The sequence below is a fragment of the Theobroma umbraticum genome, unplaced genomic scaffold (genome assembly GCF_002168275.2).
Source record: "Theobroma umbraticum cultivar Fairchild unplaced genomic scaffold, ASM216827v3 scaffold_44.0, whole genome shotgun sequence".
NCBI classification, from domain to species: Eukaryota; Viridiplantae; Streptophyta; class Magnoliopsida; order Malvales; family Malvaceae; genus Theobroma; species Theobroma umbraticum.
The window spans coordinates 760,725-786,842 of NW_018397255.1; the positions used below are offsets into that span (position 1 = coordinate 760,725).

At 37.2% G+C, this 26,118-nt stretch overlaps 6 protein-coding genes and 2 non-coding genes across 13 annotated transcripts; 5 read left to right on the top strand and 3 right to left on the bottom strand.

Moving 5' to 3' along the window:
* Positions 1-4,412: 4,412 nt before the first annotated feature.
* On the top strand, positions 4,413-5,694 carry LOC110409517 (glyoxylase I 4-like). Its single transcript, XM_021418877.2, has 3 exons — positions 4,413-4,648; positions 4,768-4,882; positions 5,020-5,694. Exons 1-3 carry the CDS (start codon positions 4,482-4,484, stop codon positions 5,308-5,310), a joined length of 573 nt encoding a protein of 190 aa, XP_021274552.1. The 5' UTR covers positions 4,413-4,481; the 3' UTR covers positions 5,311-5,694.
* Positions 5,695-7,955: 2,261 nt separating this feature from the next.
* LOC110409137 (B-box zinc finger protein 18-like) lies at positions 7,956-10,519 on the top strand. 2 transcript variants are annotated; one of them, XM_021418389.2, is made up of 5 exons: positions 7,956-8,347; positions 8,944-9,040; positions 9,154-9,269; positions 9,363-9,605; positions 10,137-10,519. In XM_021418389.2, the coding sequence occupies exons 1-5, from the start codon at positions 8,255-8,257 to the stop codon at positions 10,143-10,145; spliced, it is 558 nt and encodes a 185-aa protein (XP_021274064.1). In that variant the 5' UTR covers positions 7,956-8,254; the 3' UTR covers positions 10,146-10,519. The 2 variants fall into 2 exon arrangements, with proteins under 2 accessions (XP_021274064.1, XP_021274063.1); XM_021418388.2 differs by lacking the exon at positions 10,137-10,519 and adding an exon at positions 9,700-10,026.
* An 861-nt stretch (positions 10,520-11,380) lies between these two features.
* LOC110409134 (putative serine protease EDA2) lies at positions 11,381-15,828 on the top strand. Its single transcript, XM_021418382.2, has 12 exons — positions 11,381-11,727; positions 11,894-12,019; positions 12,129-12,284; positions 12,435-12,617; positions 12,962-13,078; positions 13,202-13,255; positions 13,336-13,407; positions 13,525-13,730; positions 13,901-13,995; positions 14,749-14,823; positions 15,166-15,249; positions 15,418-15,828. Exons 1-12 carry the CDS (start codon positions 11,551-11,553, stop codon positions 15,531-15,533), a joined length of 1,461 nt encoding a protein of 486 aa, XP_021274057.1. The 5' UTR covers positions 11,381-11,550; the 3' UTR covers positions 15,534-15,828.
* A 462-nt stretch (positions 15,829-16,290) lies between these two features.
* Positions 16,291-18,443, bottom strand: LOC110409135 (fructose-bisphosphate aldolase 1, chloroplastic-like). The gene is made up of 6 exons (XM_021418383.2): positions 18,135-18,443; positions 17,603-17,872; positions 17,414-17,523; positions 17,188-17,278; positions 16,834-17,103; positions 16,291-16,749 (listed from the first exon to the last, which is right to left on the bottom strand). Exons 1-6 carry the CDS (start codon positions 18,303-18,305, stop codon positions 16,471-16,473), a joined length of 1,191 nt encoding a protein of 396 aa, XP_021274058.1. The 5' UTR covers positions 18,306-18,443; the 3' UTR covers positions 16,291-16,470.
* A 1,167-nt stretch (positions 18,444-19,610) lies between these two features.
* On the bottom strand, positions 19,611-22,619 carry LOC110409136 (DnaJ (DUF3353)). 5 transcript variants are annotated; one of them, XM_021418384.1, is made up of 6 exons: positions 22,504-22,578; positions 21,871-22,385; positions 21,583-21,765; positions 21,402-21,505; positions 20,371-20,821; positions 19,611-20,038 (listed from the first exon to the last, which is right to left on the bottom strand). In XM_021418384.1, the coding sequence occupies exons 3-6, from the start codon at positions 21,726-21,728 to the stop codon at positions 19,882-19,884; spliced, it is 858 nt and encodes a 285-aa protein (XP_021274059.1). In that variant the 5' UTR covers positions 21,729-21,765; positions 21,871-22,385; positions 22,504-22,578; the 3' UTR covers positions 19,611-19,881. The 5 variants fall into 5 exon arrangements, with proteins under 5 accessions (XP_021274059.1, XP_089638521.1, XP_021274061.1 ...); XM_089782395.1 differs by lacking the exon at positions 22,504-22,578 and having other exon boundaries at positions 21,871-21,911; positions 22,032-22,495; XM_021418386.1 differs by lacking the exon at positions 21,871-22,385 and having other exon boundaries at positions 22,504-22,619.
* A 32-nt stretch (positions 22,620-22,651) lies between these two features.
* TRNAE-CUC (transfer RNA glutamic acid (anticodon CUC)) lies at positions 22,652-22,724 on the top strand. Its single transcript has one exon. It is a non-coding gene; the product is annotated as a tRNA-Glu (tRNA).
* A 615-nt stretch (positions 22,725-23,339) lies between these two features.
* On the bottom strand, positions 23,340-23,412 carry TRNAE-CUC (transfer RNA glutamic acid (anticodon CUC)). The gene has a single exon. It is a non-coding gene; the product is annotated as a tRNA-Glu (tRNA).
* Positions 23,413-23,423: 11 nt separating this feature from the next.
* LOC110409571 (putative pectinesterase 53) lies at positions 23,424-26,004 on the top strand. Its single transcript, XM_021418957.1, has 4 exons — positions 23,424-24,738; positions 24,825-25,014; positions 25,197-25,639; positions 25,739-26,004. The coding sequence occupies exons 1-4, from the start codon at positions 24,434-24,436 to the stop codon at positions 25,887-25,889; spliced, it is 1,089 nt and encodes a 362-aa protein (XP_021274632.1). The 5' UTR covers positions 23,424-24,433; the 3' UTR covers positions 25,890-26,004.
* Positions 26,005-26,118: the final 114 nt, after the last annotated feature.

Here is a 26,118-nt window from a genome sequence, read left to right on the forward strand (position 1 = left end):
TAGGTATAAATATCAATTTTTTGATGTTTTGTTTTCATTATATCCTCTTGATTGAAATGCAATTTGAACCACCAAAGAAAACAAGAGAAGAGCATTGTTTAAACATCTGGCCAGAATGTTCCACAAGGCAAAGGGCTTGAGCCAATGGAAATAAGGGGATTTACTGCAGAAAGATACCTTATTCTCCATTAATGGTGGAGTTCAATATTCAATGGATGTATCCCTATTTAGGCTTTGCTTATTCCCTAATAACTTCCTGTCATTAAAAGACCATTCAAAACCCAAAAAAAAAAAATAATGAAAAGAGTGTCGGTTTGTCCTGTTCTTCTCATTATTTTATGGACAAGAAAATATGCCTCACCCTTCAATGCATCTCTCTCAGCATTCAGAATTTTATCCTTTTCATGGAACTTATATAGAACAGAAGAAAAGATATTCACAACTTTTAGTTAGTATGATTTATATTCGATATCAGACAAGAAGATGAACCAACTACAAAATTGGTTAAAAGTTACCTGTAAAATCAATATGACTTTGTAGGTTAAATAGTGAAATAAAATAGTGGCCAAAACATATAATTTGATGAATTTCTGTCAAATTCCTGTTAAATGCAATGCAAACTTCAAAACCGGTAACCCCATTGTCAAGATGGCAAGTTTTGACATCCATGTTTCATTGGAAACGGTGTTTGAACATCTTGTACTGTGAAAACATTGTAACAACCATAAGGATTTGACAGCAATACTTTCTCAATAATTGGGTTCCACCTGTATCATTTTTTCCCAAAATGATAACTGATTTGAAGTGCTTAATTTGTCCGAGACTTGCATCTGAATTATAAATGGGGTCTTCAAGTTAAGCATATGCTCCTGTTTCCCTGGATGCAATCTATTGTTTTTGGTCGTGTCCCAGCTCGGTTTTGCTTTGAGTTTGTCATTGGTTGTATTTCCCTTTGTTCCTTTGTTTTGGCGTAGCAATCAAAGAAAAATACATGAAAGAAGTACACCAAAAAAAAAAAAAAAACCACATTAAATGGAAGATGTAGAACTACTCGATCAAGTGGGGTTTCTTTGGTTCAAAGATTGGAACATGTCAATCTGTTTTGCTTTCCTAACAGTCCAACAAGGCCTGAAAATGAAGGACAGTCGCTCCTAATGAACTTAGCTTGATTATCTTTTAAATTATTAAGATTTCTTTATATATATACTTCATTTATCTTTATACAATTTCCAATTCAAAATACAAGATTTTTCCTTTTGAGGGACGTCTTAAGAAATTCAATGCATATATATCGAGTGAGCCCCATGGCCTGTTTGATTGCAGGAAACTGGACAAAGAATAGGATGGGCAATGCAGCCTCGATTCATAGGGCAATTTCAATTAAGTTTGTGGTGCATACTAAACCCCATGTGAGATTTGAGACCCAATCAAAGTCATTGTCCATGAAAATAGTACCTCATAACCCCTATTTTATAATCTCCTTAACTCTAATATGGTACTTCTTCTGTGGTTTTAAATATAACTTCATTTATAATTAATCACAAATTTCTCCAAAAATGAGTTGCATCTGAATTAATTACTAAGTTAATAGTAATGTTTTCTTCTTCTAATCATAATTTAAAACAGTGTAATAACGTGAATTAATGAATAACAACACTTCTTTCGAAAAGAAAGGTACTAGGTTTCATTTAAATCCCATGTAATACAAAGAGAAAACATCATGTTTAGTAGTTTGATGGTGAAGTGAGTTAGGTACATGGAATAGTGTTATCTTGAAGCAGACATGCAGATGAGTTTATATGGTTATGTAGGTAATTGGTAATTAAATAAAACCATGTAAGCTACAAATCATGCCAATTAGTGGAACAGGTTAGCTGTAATGTTTTCAACTTGACTATGAGTCTATATGACAGGTTGGTTTAATTTGTTTGCATAAGCAAAAACAAAAATGTAAGTGAAGCTGCTCCAAATTACTCAAACTGCACATCAGTCACCCCCAATGCAAGCATCTTTTGATTATGAAACTTTTTCTAAACTTTTGTCTTTAACCACACATTCATGATTTTTTTTTGAATAAAAAAGTTTTATTTTAATTTAATATTTTTTTATAATTTTACATCACGTGTCTAATCTTATGATATCAATAAAAACTTTTATCTTTCAAACGTAAACTATTAATTTTTATAAAAAAATAAATAATTTAATGATAAAAATGATGTTAATATATAAATTTTATTAAACATATAACATAAAGTTATAAAAAATAGGACAAGAAATTTTTTGCAACCAAACAGCAGTTATTACCTAAAAACATAAAAAAGAGCATCATGGGCTGGACAGTTAAGGCCTTTGAAAATGTCCTGCTGAGTTGTTTACCCTGCTTTGGACTTGAAACTTGGTCCATGATTTCTATCTGGAGACATGGTAGAAGCCCAAGGCAACATGTTTTGTCTAGATCCAGAAATACTCAAGCTTGGAGACAAGACTTGCAGGCCCACTTCAAATATCTGCTCATGGATAACACCACTTTTGCGCTTTGTCCCATGGATATTTTCCACTTTTCTAAATCAAATCTTGGTTCATGTTCCTGACAGAACCATGGATGCTGATGTTGTTGTGAATGGAGGTCAAAGGATTTTACGGCTTCTCTTGTGGCCGTCGTCATCGTCCCCCATTCACGCGTTTGTCACTGTATTGACAGCTTGGGATACGGATAAGCTTTCCTGTCAAGCTGTTTTTTCCCCTAGTTGCATAGAAAATCCAAGGTTTGTACCAAACATGAAAGAAGCAAGAAAACCCAATATCATGTTAGTATTTTATGGTTAAATGATCCATTTGTTTACTGGAAATGAAGACTTTTACTCATCAAACTAGTTTCTACTAGAATCTTGAACACATCAAAACATGTTAAATTGATAAATGTCAACACCGACCTCCAGGAAAAAGCCACACCGGCCAAAATTGAAACCAGGAAAGAGAGATTGGGAGGGGCTCAGGGCCAAAACAACCCAGACTTTGCTTGAAACTTGCTGATGATTGCCAGAAATTAGTATTGTACGAGCAATTTGCTTTAGCAGTAACCATGTGATGCAATGCATGCAATGATTCATGGAAGGGGTCTGTCAATCCTTCTCCGTCCTTGATCTGGAGTGGAAACATCGGAGAAGGAAATCTGATAATGTCATGTTGTAAGACGGAAACATCCAAGAAGTTTCTCACTTTTTGGAACTTTCTACTTTCCTGTCTTTAGGATACCTCGAAGGGCTAAAAGACTCTCTCTTCCCTCCATGTATGTTTGCTTATAGCCTTCAAAATCACCAATTTTGGTTAACAAATAAGCCATAAATGGAATAGATTTGTCTCTGATCTTAGCTACTTATTTTAGCAGCATGTATCTTCACATTAACACTCTAGGTAAACCAGACAGGTCTGTGTTTTTTCCTGTATCTTGATGTCCACCTATCCCCATGGGAAGGATCAGTGCAGAAAAACAATGCGTGCTGAAGCAGTAACTAATTGGAATCCACATATTCATGTGAATTATGAAAATATCTTCGAAGCAAAAAGCATAAGACTTGATTTGAAATGAAAAAAACATTTTAAAATTCAAGCCAACTCTGTTGTTTTCAAATGTCAATATCTAGGTTTGCTTTTCAGGCTTATAGTTATCAGACATAAATGCTCTCTAGCACAGCAAGTTCAGTACTGATGGAAATTGCAACAGGAAAAGGGGTGAAGGACCCTCTGATTCATGTCTAATGGCATCTAGTCTGTCTAATTCAAAGCCATAGAACCCCAAGAAAACAGATAATGTTGGTTTTTTTTTTTTTCTAAATGGATTCCAAATGCTATCTCGGGGGCCTTTTAATCTAATTATAAATACCCTTTTTTTGTATAATTCAGGTGATAATGAGAATTTAAATTTGAATATAGATCAGAATAATTGATAAAACTTATAATCCTTCAACAACTTTGAGTTTGACTTAAATATTAAGTTTGGTGAAATTTTAGTAAAAATCTTTAGTTATATGACATATTTCTATAAAATCAATAGACACCTTTTGAGCGTAGTTGGTGTTTCTTTTTCAATTTTACATCATGTCTGCAATTTTATACTATAAATGAAAACCTGAATTCTTAATGTAAGATAAAGGTATTTAAAATTATAAATTTTCAAGCAAAGAAGTTGTATGGTTATATTAATATTTTTAACCCAAAAATGAAAATTAAAAGTGATGTCCAATAATAGGTAACCAGACAATTTCTCTAATGTCTATGCGTCTGATTGGGAATAAGAGAATTTGCTAGGAAAGTTCCTCACAATTACTTGAATATTTGAATTTAGGATTGAGATGGTTCCCCAAATATTGCTTTATAAAAGGACCACTAGGCAGTAACCTTGTCATGCAGAGTGCAAACGAGTGGGGAAGTAGAGAAAAAAAGGAAGAAGCAAAAGTGTTTTAAGGAAGGAGTGTGAAAACATGATGGAGATCGAGGAAGTAAACAACTACGAGGCACTGCCACTTCTCTCATTGAATCATGTCTCGTTGTTGTGTAGATCAGTTTGGGATTCCGTGCGGTTCTATGAAGAAGTCTTGGGCTTTGTTCTCATCAAACGCCCCTCTTCTTTCAAGTTTAATGGAGCTTGGTAAGCGTAGTGGTCTAGCTAGCCTTCATCTTCTCATTCCTTTTTCAATGAAACAGGAGATTTTCGCCTTTTGTTTGCAGTAAGATGTTAAAATGACCGGTCTGCCTGATCTCGTGCAGGTTGTATAACTATGGCATTGGGATACACTTAATCGAGAATCCAGCAATTGATGATTTTGACACCATTGTTGAACCACGGCCAATTAATCCCAAGGACAATCACATATCCTTCCAGGTATAATATATGAATTCAAACTGAATCTTTTCGGAAACCCAACCTGCAGCTTTGATTTACTGTAGCACCTAGCTTTGTAGGGAGTTGATACGATGATGATTATGACAAGTTTTTGTTGAAATGGTTTGTGATGGCAGTGCACAGATGTTGGCCTTGTCAAAAGGAGGCTGCAAGACATGGGAATGAAGTATGTCACAGCTGTGGTTGAAGATGATGGGAATAGGGTTGATCAGGTGTTCTTCCATGACCCAGATGGGTACATGATTGAGCTCTGCAACTGTGAGAACATCCCCATCCTCCCTCTCTCCTCCTGCTCATTCAAGCCAAGGCTAAGCAGTTTCAAGAAGGCTGCACCAGCTAACTGTGGATTCATGGAAAATGTGATGATGGAGAGCTTGAGCATGGACATGTTGAACATCTCATTTTGAATTGCACAAAAAGAAAACATTGTGAACAACTTCACTTTTCTTTTCTGCTATTCTATGCTTGCAATTGTTTTACAGGTCTTATATGGTCTGGTGTCTTGGTTCTTCTGAAGAAATTGTATTGGTTTTAGCATTTAATAAGTTTGTTGGGAATTGAGTTGTAATCCCTATGTAATATATACACCCTTTAAGCCTAGATGAGGCCTCTGATTGTATCAACATTGGAAATATGGCCTCTGATAGATCAAAAGGATGAAAGAAATGATTCTGCAAAAAACAAAGGCAAGAGTTTGCCGTGTTCTGCCTTGGCCTGGCAGGGCCAGCTGCCACTGTTCATCTGTGAAATGTCAATTTTGCAGCAGCTGCTGCGTTTTTGTTATAAAACAATTTTCTTTCTATAGCAAAATATTTGCTTTGTTGCTGTCAGGGCCCATACCTCATTAGATTCACTATTTTATCTCACAAAAATCACTTCACAAGTTAAAAATAAAATAAATATTTAAATATCTAATTTCATTTTAATACACAACCAATGTAAATGTAGGATTCACGATTCTTCTAATTCATGCTTTCTTACCACTACAACCATTCCATCAGATTCCCAACTCAATTTTCAAATTTGATTTCGTCAGCTATTCATTTTTGTGGCAGGGGAAAATTGTGGGCAGCACCAATCAAAAGGAAGGCGGGAGGAAAAATGGACACCACAGGATCACAGAAACAAATATCTTCCAACTGAAATGTGCAATTGAGGTTTCTCCAAATTCACTTCATTTTGATTCAATGAAGTCAATTATTACATCAACAAAAAATCTATTTCACTCTGTTTGATCATGTTGGTTTTTGTAGAGGAAATTTCTTCTCAAGGTGAAGGCTTATCAAATTCACCATTACCCTCTGCTAACCATCCCAGAGATGAATAGCAGTCAGCTGATATAGTTTATCAGATGAATCATTGCTGCAAATATTCTTGTGAATATCATCAAAACTTTGTTAGATTTATGATGGTTCAATCGAGACGAGACCAGTGAATCCAAGCAAATATAACACTCTGTTATGACTTTGTCTCATTTTCATATAATTAAATCTTAAAATTTTATACAGAATCTGTTAAAACGATACAAGAACAATATTTAAGTATGATACAACAACACGAAATATCGAAGTCTTACTACGATCTTGAAAAAAAATTCTCTTTTTTTGCGAGCTGTCTATCCTTCAAGCCAACAAACATAAGATTACATTAGCCCCATCTTATCTCATAGATAATAGTACTATATGTAGTGGTATACTGATTGAACTGGCCATTCATTGGCCATCGTCCATTTGTTGTGGTGGGATGTGCTTGCTTCCTCAATGAAGCAAAGGGTTTTATTTTGGATTTTCATTGTTGGTTTTTTCTTTTCCATGTGGATATGCATGAAAGAACACCATTAATTAAAGAACCCCAATGGTAAAATTTATTTGATAAATGTTCAAAGAATACATTGTATTCACTACTTGAAGCCAGGTGAACTAAGATCAAATTTGAAAGAATTACTATTCCTTTTTTACTAATCAGGGACATGAGAGAATAATACTATATGTCTTGTTTGAATAAATTAACAATAAATCATCCATCAGCCACCAACTCCTACAACATTTGACCATAAATTATTAGAGAAAAAGTAGTAAAAAGAAAAGAATCTCAATTGGTTAGACATTTAATTTAAAATAAAGAGAATTATTGGTGTTCCAAATCATGATTTCTGCCACCTGCAACCTTTTTTTTTTTAATTTTTCATTCATTACTTGTTGAACCTCATCCATGACCAATAAATCATAGCAAGGAGACGTTATAACTATTCAACAAGTTCAGGAAACTATTTTGTTTTCAAATAAAAGTAATACGTATGCAGTGTTAGTCAGCTTTCTAGTAGGTACAAAATTGAACACCCCCTGTGTAGGTGAAGACAAATCAAAACTTGTGAACTTGTCTTACTGGAAGTTGTTCAAAGTTTGAACAACTTCAAACTAGAAGTTAGTAGCAGAGAAATTTTGATTTGGGTACAACAAACAAAAGGGCGCAGGAAAATTGGGTACAACAATCATGGAAACAAGAAATGCCTCCTGTATCAGGTATCAGGCTATCAGCAACTTTAATAAGGAGGGGGAGTAAATTGTGGAACCAAATTGGTACAGATTTCTCTCAGAGACGGAGAGAGGGAGAGAGGGAGAGAGAGAAAAGGCAAGATGCTTTGTGGATGGCTAGGCTTCCAGAAGCAGCAAAGAGAAAGTTAGAAAAGAAACCAGACCAAAGTTAATGAAAGCAAAGGGGCCGGGGGGGCGGGGGGGGGGGAGGGGTTTTTTGTATTGGTTGTGGGGGGAGGGAAAGCTGGGTCCCAAAGCAGATATGTGACTGGTGGGCAAGATTAAAGCAAGAGACGTTCTCAACCCCACAATTGCCAAAAGCCAAGACTCTCTTTGGAAAAACTTGTGGTGTCCATCAAGCGAGCAAATACCAAATGAACCAAACCAAAAAGTTGACGAAACAAAACACACCTCCACTCGCCACTCTCCGGCTCCCTCTCTCTCTCTCATTCATTTGTTATGTCTTTGTGCCTGCTTATTAAATCCCACACTTTTCCCCACCCTTTCTAAGCTTTCTAGCATCCAAGAAAAAAAATCTTTCTTTGTTCTCCCCTATCACCAATCTTAGTCCTTCCGTCATCATCATTATCACCAACTAACCCCAACAACAACAACAACAACAACAACAACAACAACAACAGCTGCCTCTGCTTATCATTTCATTTGATTATAGAAACAAGTTGTGTTCTTTTGTTTTTTAGTTGGGCTGTTGGGTTCTTTCTTTTTTTGTTTTGGTTTCTGGGGGGTTTTTGTTATGTGAAAGGAAGATGGATATCTTTGTTGGTTGATTGGGAGAGGATGAGAGTGAGAGAGAATTATGCGTACCCTTTGTGACTCTTGTGAAAGTGCTGCTGCTATTGTCTTCTGTGCTGCCGATGAGGCTGCTCTTTGCCGCGCCTGTGATGAAAAGGTTTGTTAGTTCTTTCTTTCATTCTTTTTGCCTTCTTTCTTGAATTGATTCTTGTTTTTCTTCTTGTAACTATCTTGGGGGTTTCTTTTAAGTGTTAACTGGACCCCATGTGGGATTATTGTGGCCTATTCTTCTTCTTTGTAGGAGGCAGGATTTTTCTCATAGTTGCTTGCTAGTCCAATTGTTTCTAACTACTACCTGCTTGATATTTGTTTTTTTTTTTTTATTAACCCCAAGTAAAGGCCCCTCTTTTCTTCTTGAAGATTGAATCTTTTTCCTTCTGCGGTTTCTTCTGTACCACTGTTAGCATAAGCAATTGTTCAGACTGATCTTTCTCTAAATTCTTGGCTGCAATTCTAAAATTTGATGAATAGTCTTAGTCTAAAGAGTACTTTGAGTCTTTTCTTCATGTAGAAGAGTAAAAGATTGTATTTTTATGAAAAGTAGATTGGTATAATTTATTTTATTTCTTGTCAAACACTTCCTTTGCATGTGTTCTTCGAACTTGTTTAGAAGTGGAATTAGAATTCTTTTATTGTTCTAAGTTGTCCTGGAAAATCGAATCTTTTGCTTTGAACTGTTGATGGGTCTGGCAGGTCCACATGTGCAATAAGCTTGCTAGCCGGCATGTCCGGGTCGGGCTGGCGAATCCCAGTGATGTTCCTCTCTGTGACATATGTGAAAATGCACCTGGTATGCAGGTGTCTTTTTGTCTTTTGCTTTTCCTTTAATTATTGACCTGCTGCCTTATCAGGTTCTATAGAAGTTTGTTCAACTTATGTTCATGCCTTGAAATGTCCATGTAGCTTTCTTTTACTGCGAGATAGATGGAAGTTCCCTTTGTTTGCAATGTGATATGATTGTACATGTTGGAGGTAAAAGAACTCATGCAAGATATCTTATATTTAGACAGAGAGTAGAGGTTTGTCACTTATCTTTGAAGAGAATTGCATCATTTGTTCCTTCTGGAGTTTAAATATGCCCTTGGAATTTTATTGCTTCGGTTTTTATGCAGTTTCCAGGGGATAAACCTGGTAATGTTGAGGACCCAGCTTCACAACCAGTGGATCCTGGCGAGACCAGAAGAGGCCAAAATCAGCCAGCTAAACCAACAGTGGGAGAGAGCCAACAAAATCACAAGGTCTCTTCTGTTCAAGTGGTAGATGCTAATGCTGATGGTCATGTCAAAATGGATACTAAAATGATAGATTTGAATATGAAGCCTCATCGAATACATGGACAAGCCTCAAACAATCAGGTTAGATCAATGTTTACTATTAATATACCTATTTACCAAACTTCTCCGGTTCTTTTCTCAGCATTTGAAACACGTGATCTTGTTCTTTCAACAGATGTTGGTGTCATTTCTGTATTAACTCATTATGGACTGAGATTGAGAAGCTGTCTTGTTTAGAAGCCCTCAAAATTTCATTTATGTGCAATAGGCTTGCATTTTGCTTCGATGCATGAAAAGACATAAACCTATATATCAGGATTATATGACCTTTCAAATAAGATTGTAGTATCAAACCGAGAAGATATTAAGGATACTTGAAAATTTGCACAAACATTTCTGTCTTTGATTTACAAGTTGAACTGCGAGGAACGGTACATTCCTGAAGTTCATAATGTGACAGCTTTGTTCTGAACTTAATACAATCATTGCATTTCTGCTTGCACATGTAGGTCCACCTACACCGCACAATCATTCAGGAATAAAACTATACATCTCATATTGTTTTCATAAGCTTGCAAAATCGACACCTGATGCCTGTTTCTCTGTCTGAAGGAACAATAATTTGCTGTTCTAAAACAGCAGCGATGATGGGTATGAGTAGGAGACCTGGTTCCCCGTTGGTTAAATTTCATATGGAAGCCAGAAGCCTGGAGGCCCTCAGTTTTACTTTACATCAACTGCTCCATGGTCGGTCAGCCTATCCTCTCCATGGCGTCCCCTTAAACTGGCCTAGTTTGTTTAGGATAGATTCTCAGAACAGCTTTCATAGTTCATACTGCAAAGCAAAAGAATGTAATCCACTGCAAAGGGATTGATGCAACGATCTCTTCATTCTTTTGTTAAGTTTTGTTTGCGGATGTTGTAAACACCGGCACTGGGGAGTCTGTGGTTGATGCTTGAGATTCAATGCTTGAAGGGTTATGCCTTGGTAATCATCTAACATGATCATTTCCGATGTTTTTGTCCCGAAAAGATAATTAGAAAGGGTAATAATCTAAAATACATCTTAACATTTAATTTATTAATTTGTGCATGATTTAAGTTTAAAAGAATATGTTCAAATCTTTCTTTTCTCAATTTAAGAGAAAAAAAAAACTTAATGTTCTTGGTGGATGATTGATGGATAACATGACTCAAAGCTCTTCATTGTTGATCAATGTCATCATAGTCAATAATAATTGGATGAATTAAGTTGTGACTGAGGTCTTTATCTAGTTCATTTTAATTGATTTTTTAATTATTTTGAGTTTTTTTTATTTCAATAATTAATCGATTAAGAAGGATAATGTATTCAATTATGTTAGTCGATTTTTAATATGTAAAATTTAGAATTGAGTCAAGGAAAAGTTGACCATTAACAATATATTTTAAAAAATATATTATATATTATAAATATTTTAAAATATATCTCAAAAATATGTTAAAAATATATTATATAGAAATATTGTTAATATTTAAAATATATATCAAAAGATCAAAATAATCAACCTAATTGATTGAGATAAATCAATTTTAATTATTTTTTATTTTTTATTATAATTTGATTATTTTAAGTAGTTTTTATAAAATTAAATGAATTTTATTTTTTAAATTTTAAAATAAAATGGATCAAATCAATCAAATACATTTGACTTTTACATCAAGTGAAAAAATCATGAAAAATATTTTTTATTTTATATATATATATCAATATCTAAATAAATATTTTATTTTTCAAATGATAGGATTGGTAATTGAAAAATTAAAAATGCATTAAAATATTGAAAATCAAACACGTGTGTTGAGTTTGATAACAGCAATCATGTTTCGTGTCGAAGCTCCGCGCTTGTCTGGTCTGGTGTTGAGTTTGATGGCAGCAATCTTCAACGTTATCTCTTAACAGAACAACCACTGTTGGTCTCCAAGTTGTTAAGAAACTAAAAACACTCGACTTTTGGTTCCGAACTGGGGACGGGCAACGGCGACGATGAGGCTGTCGGAAGCTGTCGCGTCGGTCTGGTTGCTGTTTCTTGTGGCTCTGTCGGGCTTCGCCCATGGATTCGTGACGAGACGTGCTTTGCTCGACCGCTTGTCTGGAAATAGCAATTACTTAACCACTAAAGAACTCTGGTTCGATCAGACTCTCGATCACTTCTCCCCTTACGTAATTCTCTCACTTTCTTTTCTTCTTCAATTTCATTGCTTTATTCCGAAGTTTCCAACCTTTTTTTTATTGCATTCATGAAATTTCATTAATTCGCTGAAATTAGCTAAATTTTTAATTTCTCTTTACTTAATAAATGTTAAATTAATTCCTTTTTTTGTGGTAGGATCATCGTCAATTTAAGCAGCGTTACTATGAATTCCTTGACTGCTTTCAAGTTCCTGATGGTCCAATTTTCTTAAAACTTTGTGGGGAATCGTCGTGCAATGGCATAGCCAATGACTATATCAGCGTAAGTTCTAATTCTTTTTAACCCCAAACTTCGTACAGTGAAAAATGATTTGATTTTGGAAGAAAAGTTGTAATCTTTTCATTTTTGGTTGGGGGAGGTGTGGTTTCAGATTTTGGCAAAGAAGTTTGGGGCAGCTGTTGTTTCACTTGAGCATCGTTACTATGGGAAAAGCACTCCTTTTAAATCGCATACAACGGAAAATTTGAGATATCTTTCATCGAAGCAGTCGCTGTTTGACTTGGCTATTTTTCGTCAATGGTATCAGGTAATAATGGGATTTTTCTTTCAATTTAATGCCATTGTTAACTTGCCTGGTGTTGTCTTAGTGGGTTTATGAGATGAACCTAATTCAATGTGATCATATTAGTGGCTACCTGATTTGTTATTTTTGTTTGATGGTGCTTCCATTTTGTAGGAATCCTTAAACTTGAAGCTGAATAAAACAGATGCTGAGAATCCATGGTTTGTTTTTGGTATTTCATACTCCGGTGCTCTTAGTGCGTGGTTTCGTCTTAAGTTTCCTCATTTAACATGTGGAAGCCTGGCAAGTTCTGCAGTTGTTCTTGCTGTTTACAACTTCACTGATTTTGATAAGCAGGTAAGAGATTGATGCTCCCTTCATCCCACTTTTTTGTGTTACATTTTACTATTAATCTGTCAACTGATTAATTGTTCTCAAATACCTGTAAACTAATATTTACAATTAGTTTTCTTTGTAGGTTAAACATAGGAATAGGGAGATATAGTTGTTTTAGTTTGTTTTAATATGACTTTATATTTGGGAAATCCAGTTGTGAAAATATGATGAGATTAGGTGGTTCTACATCCTTCAAATATCTGCTTGCATACTTGGTCTTTTAGTTCCATATCCTTATTCTCCCTTCAGTTCTGGACTTCCTCGTCACCTCCATTCTCCTTATTTTAACCCTCTCCCATGTGCAGATTGGTGAGTCAGCTGGTCCCGAATGCAAGGCTGCCTTACAAGAAACTACTCAACTTGTTGATCAGAGACTTCCATCAAATGGAAAAGAACTGAAGACACTGTTTGGCGCAGCTGAGGTAGAATCTTCTTTCCTTGTAGTTCTCCATAGGGGACACCCTCTACTTAAACTGCAAAGGGATGAGGTTCTTTTTAATTGTCATGTCCTAATCTTAATGCTGACATTTTGTTTTTGTTTCCAGCTTGAGATTGATGGTGATTTCCTCTATTTTCTGGCGGATGCAGCTGTTATAGCGGTAGATTTTCTTTCTAGTATATTGCTTTCACTCTCTATTACTTTTGCTTAAATATGATCTTAAAGCTTTTAAACTTGCAGTTCCAATATGGAAATCCAGATAAGTTATGCACCCCTCTTGTTGAAGCAAAAAAGGTTGGAGAGGATTTGGTGGTATGCTCCTCTCTTTCATTATACTTCTTTACAGTTCTCTGAGAGTATGAATTTCTCTTTTTTGTTATTAATCGTGATTATGATTTGTGGGGAAATCATTTCCTGTACCTCATGCAGGGTGCCTATGCCAAATATGTCAAAGAGTATTATGTTGGAAGTTTTGGTGTCAGTGTTGAAACATATAATCAGAAACACTTGAAGAATACTGCTGTTACTGAAGGTAGTTCTGATCGACTTTGGTGGTTTCAAGTTTGTACTGAAGTTGCATATTTCCAGGTGGCACCCTCAAATGATAGCATTCGCTCTTCAAAAGTTGATACAAAGTATGTGTTTGAATATCATGTTATGTAATATATACGAATATTCCTTTCTGTGTCCGTATTTCTGCTTTACATATTGTTGTCAAATTGCTAAATTCCTATAGTTGTATTTGTTCCTTTTGTATGCTTTTGTGCATGTCTGATTATGCAAATGAATTGCTCATTCATGGCAGATACCACTTAGATCTTTGCAAGAATGTCTTTGGAGAGGGAATCTACCCTGAAGTTGATGTGACAAATATATACTACGGAGGCACAAAAATTGCAGGTTAAAACATTACCTTCTTGTTTTTCTGCCTTTTCTTCAATGTGAATTTTTCTATATCTTTTACATAAATATTTAGTCTTCTAGCAGTAGAAACTTGATTCTTTCCCTTCTTTGGTCATCCCCATAGAAACTGCTGCTCCAGAACTGCTTCGTTTCTTCTAGCTATCTACATATGATTTTTCTCTCTCACATGCATCACCCCCCACCTTTCAACCACCTGCAAACACAGGCTTGCTTGTACCTGTCTTCATATGCCATTCTCATGCCAACAAACAGAGGTGCAGCACACATTGATAAACTGTTGCACACATGCACAAAATGGCTGGGGTATTCTGTACCTAGATGCTCTTATATCAGAACAAATGCTTCTTAATGTCAAATATCATTTCTTGATTTCATTTCATGGAAATGGATTATCTATCTTCGTACACTGAAGGCCTCTGTTGAGCTTGATTTGTGGTTTTATTCATTCATTTTCAGCTAATATTTTTGGGATTTACATAAGTCAAAAACAGATTAAGTATGTTATATGTGAAGGAAAAGGAGTGATTATATTTCTGAGAGAGAAAAACATTAGCTCAAAGTTAAAAGAGATGGATGATTTCTTTAGCATTTGAGGGCTAAATGATTAAATAATTAACAATAATGGTTTAGATTTTTTTTTTCACTATATTCTCATGCTCCTGCTATTGCAATCAATAACTTTCATTCATAGACTATTCACTTCTTTTTTACAAAAATATAAATTTGCAGGTTCAAAAATCATTTTTACAAATGGCTCACAGGATCCATGGCGTCATGCATCCAAACAGACATCGTCCCCAGATAGTAAGCTTCGTATATTATTACCAATTACTTTGATGAATACCGAGCTTCCAATTAAAAGAAGAGACTTTATACGAAGCTCTTCCTCTGTATTTACTTGACATGACAATGTGGATGGTATGGCAGTAGACACCTAGATGCCTAATAGGCTACCTCTTGATGATAGCTGGGCCTAGTTTCCCGATGGAGCCAATTCCACTTAGTGAGAAAAAGGCTAAGTTTAGTTTTGAGATTATCTAGAAATCACTTATAAGGTGCATAATGTTGATCAATGACTTCACTGTAATTCACTTTGTTGTCCTATTTCACTCTCTAATAACTTCCTTTGGAACATTCCACTTCCAGTGCCTTCCTACATCATTACTTGTCATAATTGTGGCCATGGAACTGATTTGCGAGGATGTCCCCAATCACCCCTAAGCATTGAAGGTAAGAATTTGTTTATTGCTATTGTCATCTAAACTATATTAAAAAAACTCCATATCTTCAAGACTTAAGCACATATTCTTAAGTCAATTATGTGCTTGCTTTGTGTGGCAGTTATGAACTCTGCTGCCGTATTCTCTTAAGTTGTGATTTTTATTTTTTTCTTTTCAGGTAATGCTCAGAACTGCAGTTCCCCTGATGCAGTTCACAAAGTCAGGCAACAGATCATAGAAAACATGGACTTGTGGTTGTCTCAATGCAAGGCCACAGGTAGGAGTTACATGTAAACATGTATGGCTGAGAATTGATCACTTTAACCTTGATCTCATGTATGTTACCTTCTCAAAAGATGTTTAGGTGATTATTATGAAAGGCAATGCCAGTATTACTTGTCCTCTTGTACACGTTTATGTATGGCAAAAATGCTTAAATGTGAGAATTGATCACTTTAACCTTGATCTTATGTATGTTGGTGCTCATGATGAAAGGCATTGCCAATATTACTCTTCCTCTTGTATACTCTCAAACCCAAAACTCAAGCGAATAATATCCCTTACTTACAGTCAATTTCCTCTTTTCTTATCCTTTTTCCATGTGTACCATTCAAATGTCTGATATCAACCTGACAACCTCTTCATTGTTGCAAATGGTCCATGTGACCAGACCCATATCATTGATGCAAGTTGTTGGATGAAAAATATTTATAAAATATAGATGGGCAAGAAAAAAGACGATAAGGATGATGAGAGGAAGAAGAAGAAGATCCAGCACTGATGATGACAGCAGTAGCAGAGAGGATGGATGCCAACAAGTAGTGGGTGAAGCAACTTCTTGAAACAGGTAATAGTTTCCATCATTGGATAAGAGTACGAACAAATTTATCATAACAGAAATATCTGCTCACAAGGCTGTATCTTCAGAATCATTTGCTCCAATTTATGCTCATGGATTGGCCTAATCTTGGTGCTTTAGCATAAGTATTAAGAAGAAGAACAAGGGGAAAAAAAGAAGAGTAGTAATGATAGAGAGATTCATAGTCTGCTCTTTCAATTAAATTTTCACTGCAGGAAATTTATATAAAGTTGTTGAAGATACATGTTATCAACAAAAATATGGTCCATTCGCTATGAGGATAACAGCAAAAATCTTCTTCATCATTTCTACATAATTTCATAATTTTGCCATCACTGCTGTCTTCTTCTGTGGATTTTGATTCGAACAACCTTAGTAGACATAACCCTTGACGAACATGCCTTCTTTGGCCTCCTCTGACTCTCCCTCGCCGGTGTACTTGCCGAGTTGAGCAAGAGAGTTGGCCTTAGCCCGGACAAGCAGAGCGTCCTGAGCGTCCTTCACGTTCTCAGGTCTGCCTCCCCACTTCTTCAGGCAAGTGTTTTGAAGGGCTCTCGCATACGAGAATGACACATGCCATGGGTTTGGAGCTTGGTTCATTGCGTTCAAGTTCAAGGTAGCCTCTACTTCTGATTGCCCACCAGACAGAAACTGCCAAAACACAACCAATCCACCATTAGCTGCAAAGTTTTCACCGTAGGCAGGCGCAAGAACTTACGTTGTATGGTTAAGTACCATGATTCCAGGGACAGCTGGTGGGATTCTTTGGCGGAGGAGACTCAGGGTGTATTCAGCAACTTCTTGAGGAGTGGCCCTGTCTTTGCACTCTGCACCTGGAGTGACCATGCTTGGCTTTAGGAGGATACCTTCAAACATCACATTGTTCTGGGCTAGGTAGAAGAAAACCTCAGCCCACACCTTTTTGGCTACTTCGAAGGTCCTGCCGATTCCATGTTCACCGTCAAGCAAGATCTCTGGCTCGACAATTGGAACCAATCCGTTGTCCTGCATGACCAAACACCCAAGGATTATTTAATACCACAAAATGTAGTCCAGACAGTGCGTCAATAAGATTTCATATCATCTTACCTGAGAGATGGCAGCATAGCGAGCCAGTCCCCAGGCTGCTTCCTTCACGGCAAGTTCAGATGGTCCATTGGGAATGCTTACCACAGAACGCCTATAAAAAACAATTGAAAGGATGTCTTAACAAAAAGCAGTTTCTCACGGGCTGTATTCATAACGCAAGGGATATGCTAATGGAAAACTGAAATAATTTTCAGACATGAACTACCTAAATGGATAAAGATTTTACCATTTTGCAAAACGAGCTCCCTGTTGGTAGTATGCAGCAGAACGTGGGGCGAGGCCGTCAAGACCTTGGCACCAGGACTCGTTGTTTGAGCCAGCCAGTGGAACAAGACCCTGTAGCAGTCATATTATCAAGCTCTTAGTAACCGATACTTCTTAGCATTAGATCTACAGAGGGGGTCATGAGAATTACCTTGTCGACCTTTATACCAGGTACTATATTCTGCTCAACAAGAACGTCAACCATCTTCTTGCCATCGGTTGTGGATTGGTAGAGGGTTTCCTCAAAGAGGATGGCGCCTGAGATGTACTGGCCAAGGCCAGGAGCTGACACCAGCAATGTCCTGTATGCCTGGCGGTTAGCCTCAGTGTTCTCTAGCCCGATTGAAGCCAAACGTTTCCCACAGGTAGCGTTGGACTCATCCATGGCCAAAATTCCACGGCCTGGAGAAGCAATAGTTTTCTACAAGAACCCAACAGTTTCATATCAGCAAAAAAATTCCATTGTTTTTCAGGAAATTCCCAGTTCTAGCTGTCAAAAGCTTATCCGACTAGTTAAGTAGCTACTACTTCCTGGTGAGAATCCATGCAGGTTTAGAACTTCAAAAGCAAGTACTTTGCAACGGTGTTCAAACCACCATTATTTCTCTTTTCGTTAATTCATTCTAGTATTAGCATAGACTTTTAACCAAATTGTAGAAGAGGTTAAGAATTATAACACTTACTGCAGTCTTCACAAGCTCATCGGCATATGAGCTAGCACGCACGGTTAGTCCAGAGGGAGCAACCGGGTGGCACCTAATGACAGAAACCGAAGGTTGGCGAGGGGTCTGACCCCTAACCCACTCGGACTTGTCTACCACAGGTGCAGTCTTGAGGAGAGATGCAGAGGCCATTCTTCTGTTTTCAATATGTTTCTCTTATCTCTCCCCCTCAAGCTTTTTCAACACACACAACTTTTTGGCTCTAATGCTCCAATTTATAATTCCTAGTCCTCACCAAGAGATATCTTATTTGCGGCTGCAAGGCATAGGCCAATCATCAACTGACATAAGGGATGCTTGCTTGGCAAGTTGGTATTTGTCATAGGTGTGGCTGATATGAGGTGGGGGAGCTTAAGTGTATACTTGTGTAAATCTTTGTCTTGAAATAAAAGGTTGAATTTTCAGAAATTTGTAAAACCAGAAAACCTTGATCCTTTTGGAGCTGATTGATCTCTTTTTGTTGTTTTTCTTTGCTTTTGGCCTTGCTAGTTGGGGGTGAAGATCACCCAAAAGCCAAGATGCAGACAGCGATTTGACTTTTTGAAGGGCAGGCAACAGTTTAGGAAAAGGGAATTTTTTTTTCCTTTTAAAAAATGTTGAGGCTATGAAGGAATTTATTTCTCTGCTCAAAACCAATTTGATGCATTCATTAGCTTTCATCAGATTCAACTATGAGTATGAAATCAAGTTAAGAATCTCCTGCAAACATTCCAATTTAGAGTCAAAGATGAGCATTAATATATGAGAGGACTAAGGCAAAAGTCCCTTCGCTTTTAAGCGAGTATTTCACATGCATCAAAGTGCCATATGCATTCCTATGGCTTCTGCATATTTCAAAGCAAGAGGTGGCCTGAAGTTAACAGAAGGAATTGGCCACTAGTTCTGCGCCCTAAAGACAAGGTGCAAATATTTCAACAAGGACAGTTCTCAATTGAAAGGGAAAATCAGTGTTCTTCTCACTGGTCTTCTTAAGCTTCAGAAGTTAGCTTATGACCCAGCGATTCTCTTACTTATAACATCACTGGTCCCATGGCCAAAACATCAGGCAATTGTATACCTATGGAAAATCCAAGTAAATAAACAAATAGACAGATACCATAGGTTGCCGAGAAGAAAAAATCTTCTTAAAAGGACATATAGGAACTGTTGTCATAGACAGGCACCAGCGCTACGTAATAAATATCCTCAGAAGAGTGAAGGGAAAAGACCGAGTAATTCTCAACCGCTCAATCCCTGGGCATCTTACAGCTCAGGTGATTCAAATTCAGTATATTAAAGTTCTCATGTGTCCTACCAATCCAACCCCACAAACACATTGTCTTTGTGCATTTTTTGAAAGAGAAGACACAGAGAGTGCTTCCATATTGATTCAGAATCTTTGAAACAAAAATGGGTGAAAAGAACAAAAAGGAAGAAAAAACATGTAAGAAACCACAGTTCCACAAAATCAACAAACTATCCTTATTTTGACCTAGTTTTACATCTTTTACTGGACAACAAACAAATTTATCCACAAATCTTTTCTTTCAAACTATGCTTTGGACCAATATGTTAAGCACAACAACTAGCATCAATGCCAAAACTAGAAATATGACACAGCTCTCATAAGCTAATATAACATGACTAATGCGCCACTACCAAGAAAATCTTGTGTTATCCACTGCATCAAAATTGGGGTCTATAATGAGAGAAACCTGGTGCTTTACCACTACTTAAGATAAGTAGATGAGACCCAGAGTAGCACATAGGTTATCAATGATGTCAGCACTTCAAAACTCCTTGGTCCCTTAAGTATAGGTATTGGTGGAATCACAGATACCATCAAGAAGGTCCCCACCAACCAGGAGAATATAAATGTTCCAGCCCTGCAGGGCAGCAATAAATGATTATTAATACCTGTTAATGTTGTAACATTTCAGGGCTCAATAGCAAAGAATTTTCAGGAACGCATTTAGAAGAGGGAAGAAGACATGAAATGAAGTAGTTCACTATATATTCATCATAGTTGGAAGGATCTGGCTAGGAACCTTCATCTGTTTGACAAGTATGAAGCAGTGCTATATCATGGCTAATAGAAAATCAGGAATTATATTGAAGATTAAAGAGAAAGAAAGGAAGAAAGGAGAAAGGCCTTAGCAAGAAATATCAAGGACATCATATCACATTTTAAGGTAATACCACAAATGTCACCACTTACCCATAAAGTAGAGCTCGAATTTTGCTCTTCAAACGATCATGTATGAAAAAGAAGGTAGCTATCAGTGATATGGCTACTTGGAGGGTTGGGCCTTCTTCAGTGGGAAAGAGAACAGTGAGAACTCCAAGCACTAAAAATGCTATGGATGTTTTTACAATGAACTTAGTGGCCGGAGTTCGAAACCTGCTTGTGACAGCCTGTACAACCCGGGATTGTTTAACTTCCCTGACCTTTTTCTTGATGTCAATTTTTGGGTTCTTCCTTTCGTAGAACTTCTGCATAATTATTTTGTCATGTGCTGCTTCAATTGCATCCACGCTTGGTTTGTGCCCCCCGTATTTACTAATAAGGAAGTTCCGTGCAGCTTGAATTTCGTCTTCAGAAGCCTCCCTGCTTATTCCTAGTCGTTTGTATGGGTCCCTAATATTAATTCTAGGAAAGATGGCCGATCCTGCAAAGGTAGTAAAGAAGAAATTCCATAGGGTAATATTTATTAACAACTCATAAAAATCTTTAATAAAATAGAACAATCAGGACAAAAACACAATTCAGTGAAACAAGTTCTCCAAAAAGCAAACAGGAAGCATTAGGCTCCTGGTAAATGCACATACCAGATTATAGCCCAAGCTCATTAAAAAACCAACAATGTCAGGGTTGAACTAGGTCCATGCTCAATGAACAAAAGCATGCTAAAGTTGAGCTTATATTATTTCCAAATCATAAAAAATTATTGAATCTTGAGATTAAATCAGCTCTCACTAACTTATTAAATGATATATGCTTATTCAATGATCATCAATCCAAACAAACAACTAAACAAACATCAATGCAATACAGATCTTAGTTTACACTTTACATCATAAGCAATGTCTCTTCAGGGCAGAAATAATTAAAGCCAGAAGGTTTTTGAAATTTGTTTTACTTCCACAGAAAGAAACGATCCTTAGCATAGCATGTCTACTTATTCAGAGCTAACCAAGACAATAATCCGAAAAGAAAGAAAGTCCATTAACCCAAGCAACAAATGTTACCAGCTGATTCACTTGCCATATCACCATAGGAAGCATCCATCGCACACTTGATCAAGTGAGTTTTCTGTGTTTTCCACCTTTTCATAGAAACAATCCAACCACTTCTGCACCGCAACAGGAAAAAACGATGACATCATACAACTAAACTCAAAGTTTATAGGTCATGTTATTCGAGCACTACCTTTCAAGATGGAGTATGCCAAACTTTTCCTTAGGCTTGCCAGCACTTGGAATAGCTGAAACTTGCCCGCATACCAATCCTCGACTGCGGTCAGGTAGCCTAAGGCAACATCTTGAGGGACTGCCGGTCAGTCCAGAGACACTCATTTTTATAATACCTTAATTGGTATTGTCCACGAAAATACTGTGAAAGGTCAAAGATTAACAGCTGGAACAAACTAAATTAAACCGGCTACATTAGATGGAAACTAGAACTGAATAAAGGATCAAAAAAAGTTATCATGCCTACCTCAGATTAAACAACTATGTAGGAGAAACATACATCAAGAGCTAAGATGGTCCATCCACAGTGCATATAGCAGAGAAATTTAAAAGCACAATCCCGTTATAAAATTCCTCAATATTCATAATTCAACTTATGTTAGGGAATTCAAGAATGGGAACACTAACCACCAGTTTTTCCTATTAGCAACAAACATTCTCAGTCAAAGCAAACAGCAAACTCCAATACCTTGAGTCTAAAATGAATTCATTCCTTCATCCTCCATGACAACGTCTAAAATGAATATTCCATTTCCTTTGCTTATAACCCAATTAATAAAGCAGCTTGAAAGCCCTTAAGAACATACAATCACCACGCAATCATAAAGACAACCCATTATCCACTCAACAGCGCTTCAAGCTAAAATCCCAAGAAAGGCTGCGACTTTATCTTCACCAAATAATCAAGGCTATAAAGCAATTACCTTTGCCCACAAAAATATTGAGAAATTTTAGGCCGAAGAAATGTAGGAACAATTCAACCTATAGTTTTCGAAGATTGTTTAGCGTTACCCAGGAAGCATTTTAAACCGAAATGAAGCATCAAAATTTTAGTGAAAAGTAATGCGCTTTGGGAAAAAATGTTGAGAAATAGACATACCTTTGTGGAGATGACTGAAAATACTAAGTTGGGTCGAGCTGGAAAGTGTTGCGACGGATAGGGAAGCAGAGTGTGGGAAGCTTGGAGAAACCATGCTTGCCAGGCTTGAAACTAAACAAAATGTCAAAATTTTAGTACACGGTAACAATCCGTTGTAGTCTAGTTGGTTAGGATACTCGGCTCTCACCCTAGAGACCCGGGTTCAAGTCCCGGCAACGGAATGCATTTTGCATTTATTTATATATATATATATATATATATATATATATATAATTTCCACAAAAAAGCTTCGGCATGATGGTGAATTGGAGCTTAAAAATAAGTCTTTTGGGAAGAAAACATGCATTGCAAAAATGTTCATTTTTCTGGGTTGCTTCAATCCATGCTTATGTCATTAGAATTATTTAAAAGTACGATTTTTTTTTTATTTTTTTTGGCAAATTCATATTTATCCAAACCATTAGCTGGAATTGGAGCTTGCTAAGCTACCGATCAAGCAATGTGCCGGTGATGGGAAGGAGACCTTGTGGCATGATGATTGGCATCCTAATGAATCTTCGCCATGGCAGAAGAGTTGGAAAAGATGCAAAGGTTGCTACTGTGGTAAAACAAAGGTGATTCAAAATGGCAACCAGGAGAAAATCAAATGAATTTGTACATATCCAATTCGAAACTTGCCTTGGTTTCCAAGGCACCATGATCTGAACTGGACAGTTCAAAGCTTCTAACACATGACAAAACTGAAATTTAATCTCTGTGTAGTTGTTTGCATTAGCATATATAATCAAGAAACCAAAGAACGAGAACAGAAAATTTTAGTAAAAAATATACATATATTCCGTTGCCGGGACTTGAACCCGGGTCTTTCGGGTGAGAGCCGAATATCCTGACCAACTAGACTACAACGGAGTGCTGGGTATAGGAGCCAATATTTTTTACATGGTTGAAATCAATTTGACATATGAACGGCAAGGATTATTTAGATTGAAGCCCAGCAAGAAAATTTACTGGGATGATAATGGTGGTAACAACAGGGTAGCATCTCCATCATGAAGATGATACATCAAGACAATCCTTTTGTCATCTTCTCCCACGCTTCTGCCCAAAACCATATCGTTTGCTTTGTTCTTTCTTTTAGCTCATTCGCAAGCTAGCTCACACTAGAAATTCCAAGAGAAATTAATTTTAAAAAAAATGGTCCACCTCATTATGTTGTCCACTTTCCTGCACGATTTCCACTCCAAATCCGAAGGTCAAAGTGCAATGAGAAGCCCAAGAGATTCCCAGTTACACAACAAAACTGAACAGTGAATCACAGTAAAGAGATATGAGAGTAAAATGCTATAGTTCGTTCAGGATTGAGACCCTGGTTGATTAATGTTGGATTACTGCTGTTAAAAAGGGATGATATTCGGAAGAAAAGAAGGGAATTTGAAGGGCTGAAGGGTCCATCATCTTTTGTTACTGTCAGTAGTGTCATCTCTGTTGGTGGATTTCTGCAGTATGTAAGCCGAAGCTGACAGTCAAGGGAAAAGTGAAAATTGAATATGATCAGCACATTCACGGAATACCTTTGACAAGAACAGACAAGAAGAAACCCCATGGACTGAAAGTCACTGCTTGGTCTAAGGGGCCTAGTAGGATGAGCCAACATAGATACAGCCACCCCGTGCCACATAGTCCATTTACAATTTCATCATCCTCTCTTTGGGTTTTGAACCTCCATTTTTACAAAGTAATTAAACCTTTTCACTGACTATAGAACCCACACTGAATATCAGCCAACTTGGGAAAACTCTAAACACATATATTCTCCAAGAAAATCCTGAAGCTTTTATCTATTGCTGGCTGGCACATCCCTGAAGAAAGTTGGCTCTTCTCTCATTCCCAATTCTTCTGGGTTAAACCGCAATTCTTTTTAACTAGCAAGATGATAATGAAGCTGTTCTTGTTTATCTTACTATTGGAAGCTGCAAGTTTTCGGGTTACCTCAAACAGGCCTGGTCATGAATTTGTGTTGATTGAAAAAGAATATGTAAACTGGGTTAGACAGATGTCTTCTTTCAAGCACTCTCTCTTCGGAAGAGCAAAGAACAAACTAAAGCCCTGCTTATCCATAAGAGTGAACAAAAAACCAAGACTAGGGCAGTTTCCTACGGTGCAAAAGGCTATTAGTTCACTTCCAGTAGTTAATCACTGCCGGGTTGTAATCTACATTGGAGCAGGAACTTACAGGTAAATATAAAGTTTCTTTTAGCTTTATTTTTTTACAAGAATTGGACATTTTGTTTCTGATTCGGAATTCGGATGGCAAAATGCAGAGAGAAGGTTCAAATTCCTGCAACCATGGCTTACATCACTTTGGAAGGTGCTGGTGCAGGCAAAACCGTCATTGAGTGGGATGACACAGCAGATAGGATGGGGCAGAGTGGCCGTCCGTTGGGCACCTATGGTTCTGCAACATTCGCCATTAATTCTCCTTACTTTATCGCAAAGAACATCACCTTCAAGGTCAGCCAGAATCTTTAGATTACAATCTCAACAACTCCCAATTTGAGTAGTAGTTTCGTCCTATGATTTCAACATCCTTTTACATGCACGCTCATGTTATTCATCAATGTTGCCTTAGCATTTTCAAAAGATCAAATGCAATTGTTAATTTTATTTAATAGAGCTTGAATATCCTCTGACAGAACAAAGCACCATCACCGCCATCGGGAGCTCTAGGGAAGCAAGCGGTGGCGCTGCGGATTTCAGCAGATACGGCAGCTTTCATCGGTTGCAAGTTTATCGGATCGCAGGACACTCTCTACGACCATATCGGCAGACACTACTTCAAGGACTGCTACATTGAAGGTTCTGTAGATTTTATATTTGGAAATGGCCTTTCCCTCTACAGGGACTGCCATTTGCATGCCGTAACCAACAGCTACGGAGCCCTGACTGCCCAGAAGAGGGAGAGCTTGCTCGAGGAAACGGGCTTCTCCTTTGTCAACTGCAAGGTCACTGGGTCAGGTGCCCTCTTCCTGGGGCGAGCCTGGGGAACTTTTTCAAGGGTGGTCTTTGTTTATACTTACATGGACAAGATCATCACCCCGACAGGATGGTATGACTGGGGAGACAAAAATAGAGAAATGTATGTATGATCTCTCTTTCCCATTTTACCTGTTCCAAATTTATGAGCCATGACAAGCTAAAACTCATCTATGTTCGAAAAACATGTTCGCCCTGGCAGGACTGTGTTTTATGGGCAGTATAAGTGTTCAGGACCTGGAGCTGATTTTGGTGGGCGAGTGTCATGGGCCAGAGAACTTACTCAACAAGAGGCAAAACCATTTATTTCAGTTGATTTCATTGATGGCCATAGTTGGCTTCCTGTGTCATGAAGATATATCTTCATTCTTCAACTGCAGCATATCAATCAAATCGTAAAACTATGTTCCTTTCTGTTCAATGCAGTTGCTAAGTGCTGGAACCTTCGTTCTGAATACAAAATTTATATTTAATGCATTGCCAGTATATACTTAAAAAAATTTTATTCAAGCTTGCTTTTGCTGTGAATTTTCCCGAACTCTTATGAACCCAAACTTATTGGTTTCGGATATTCACATACAT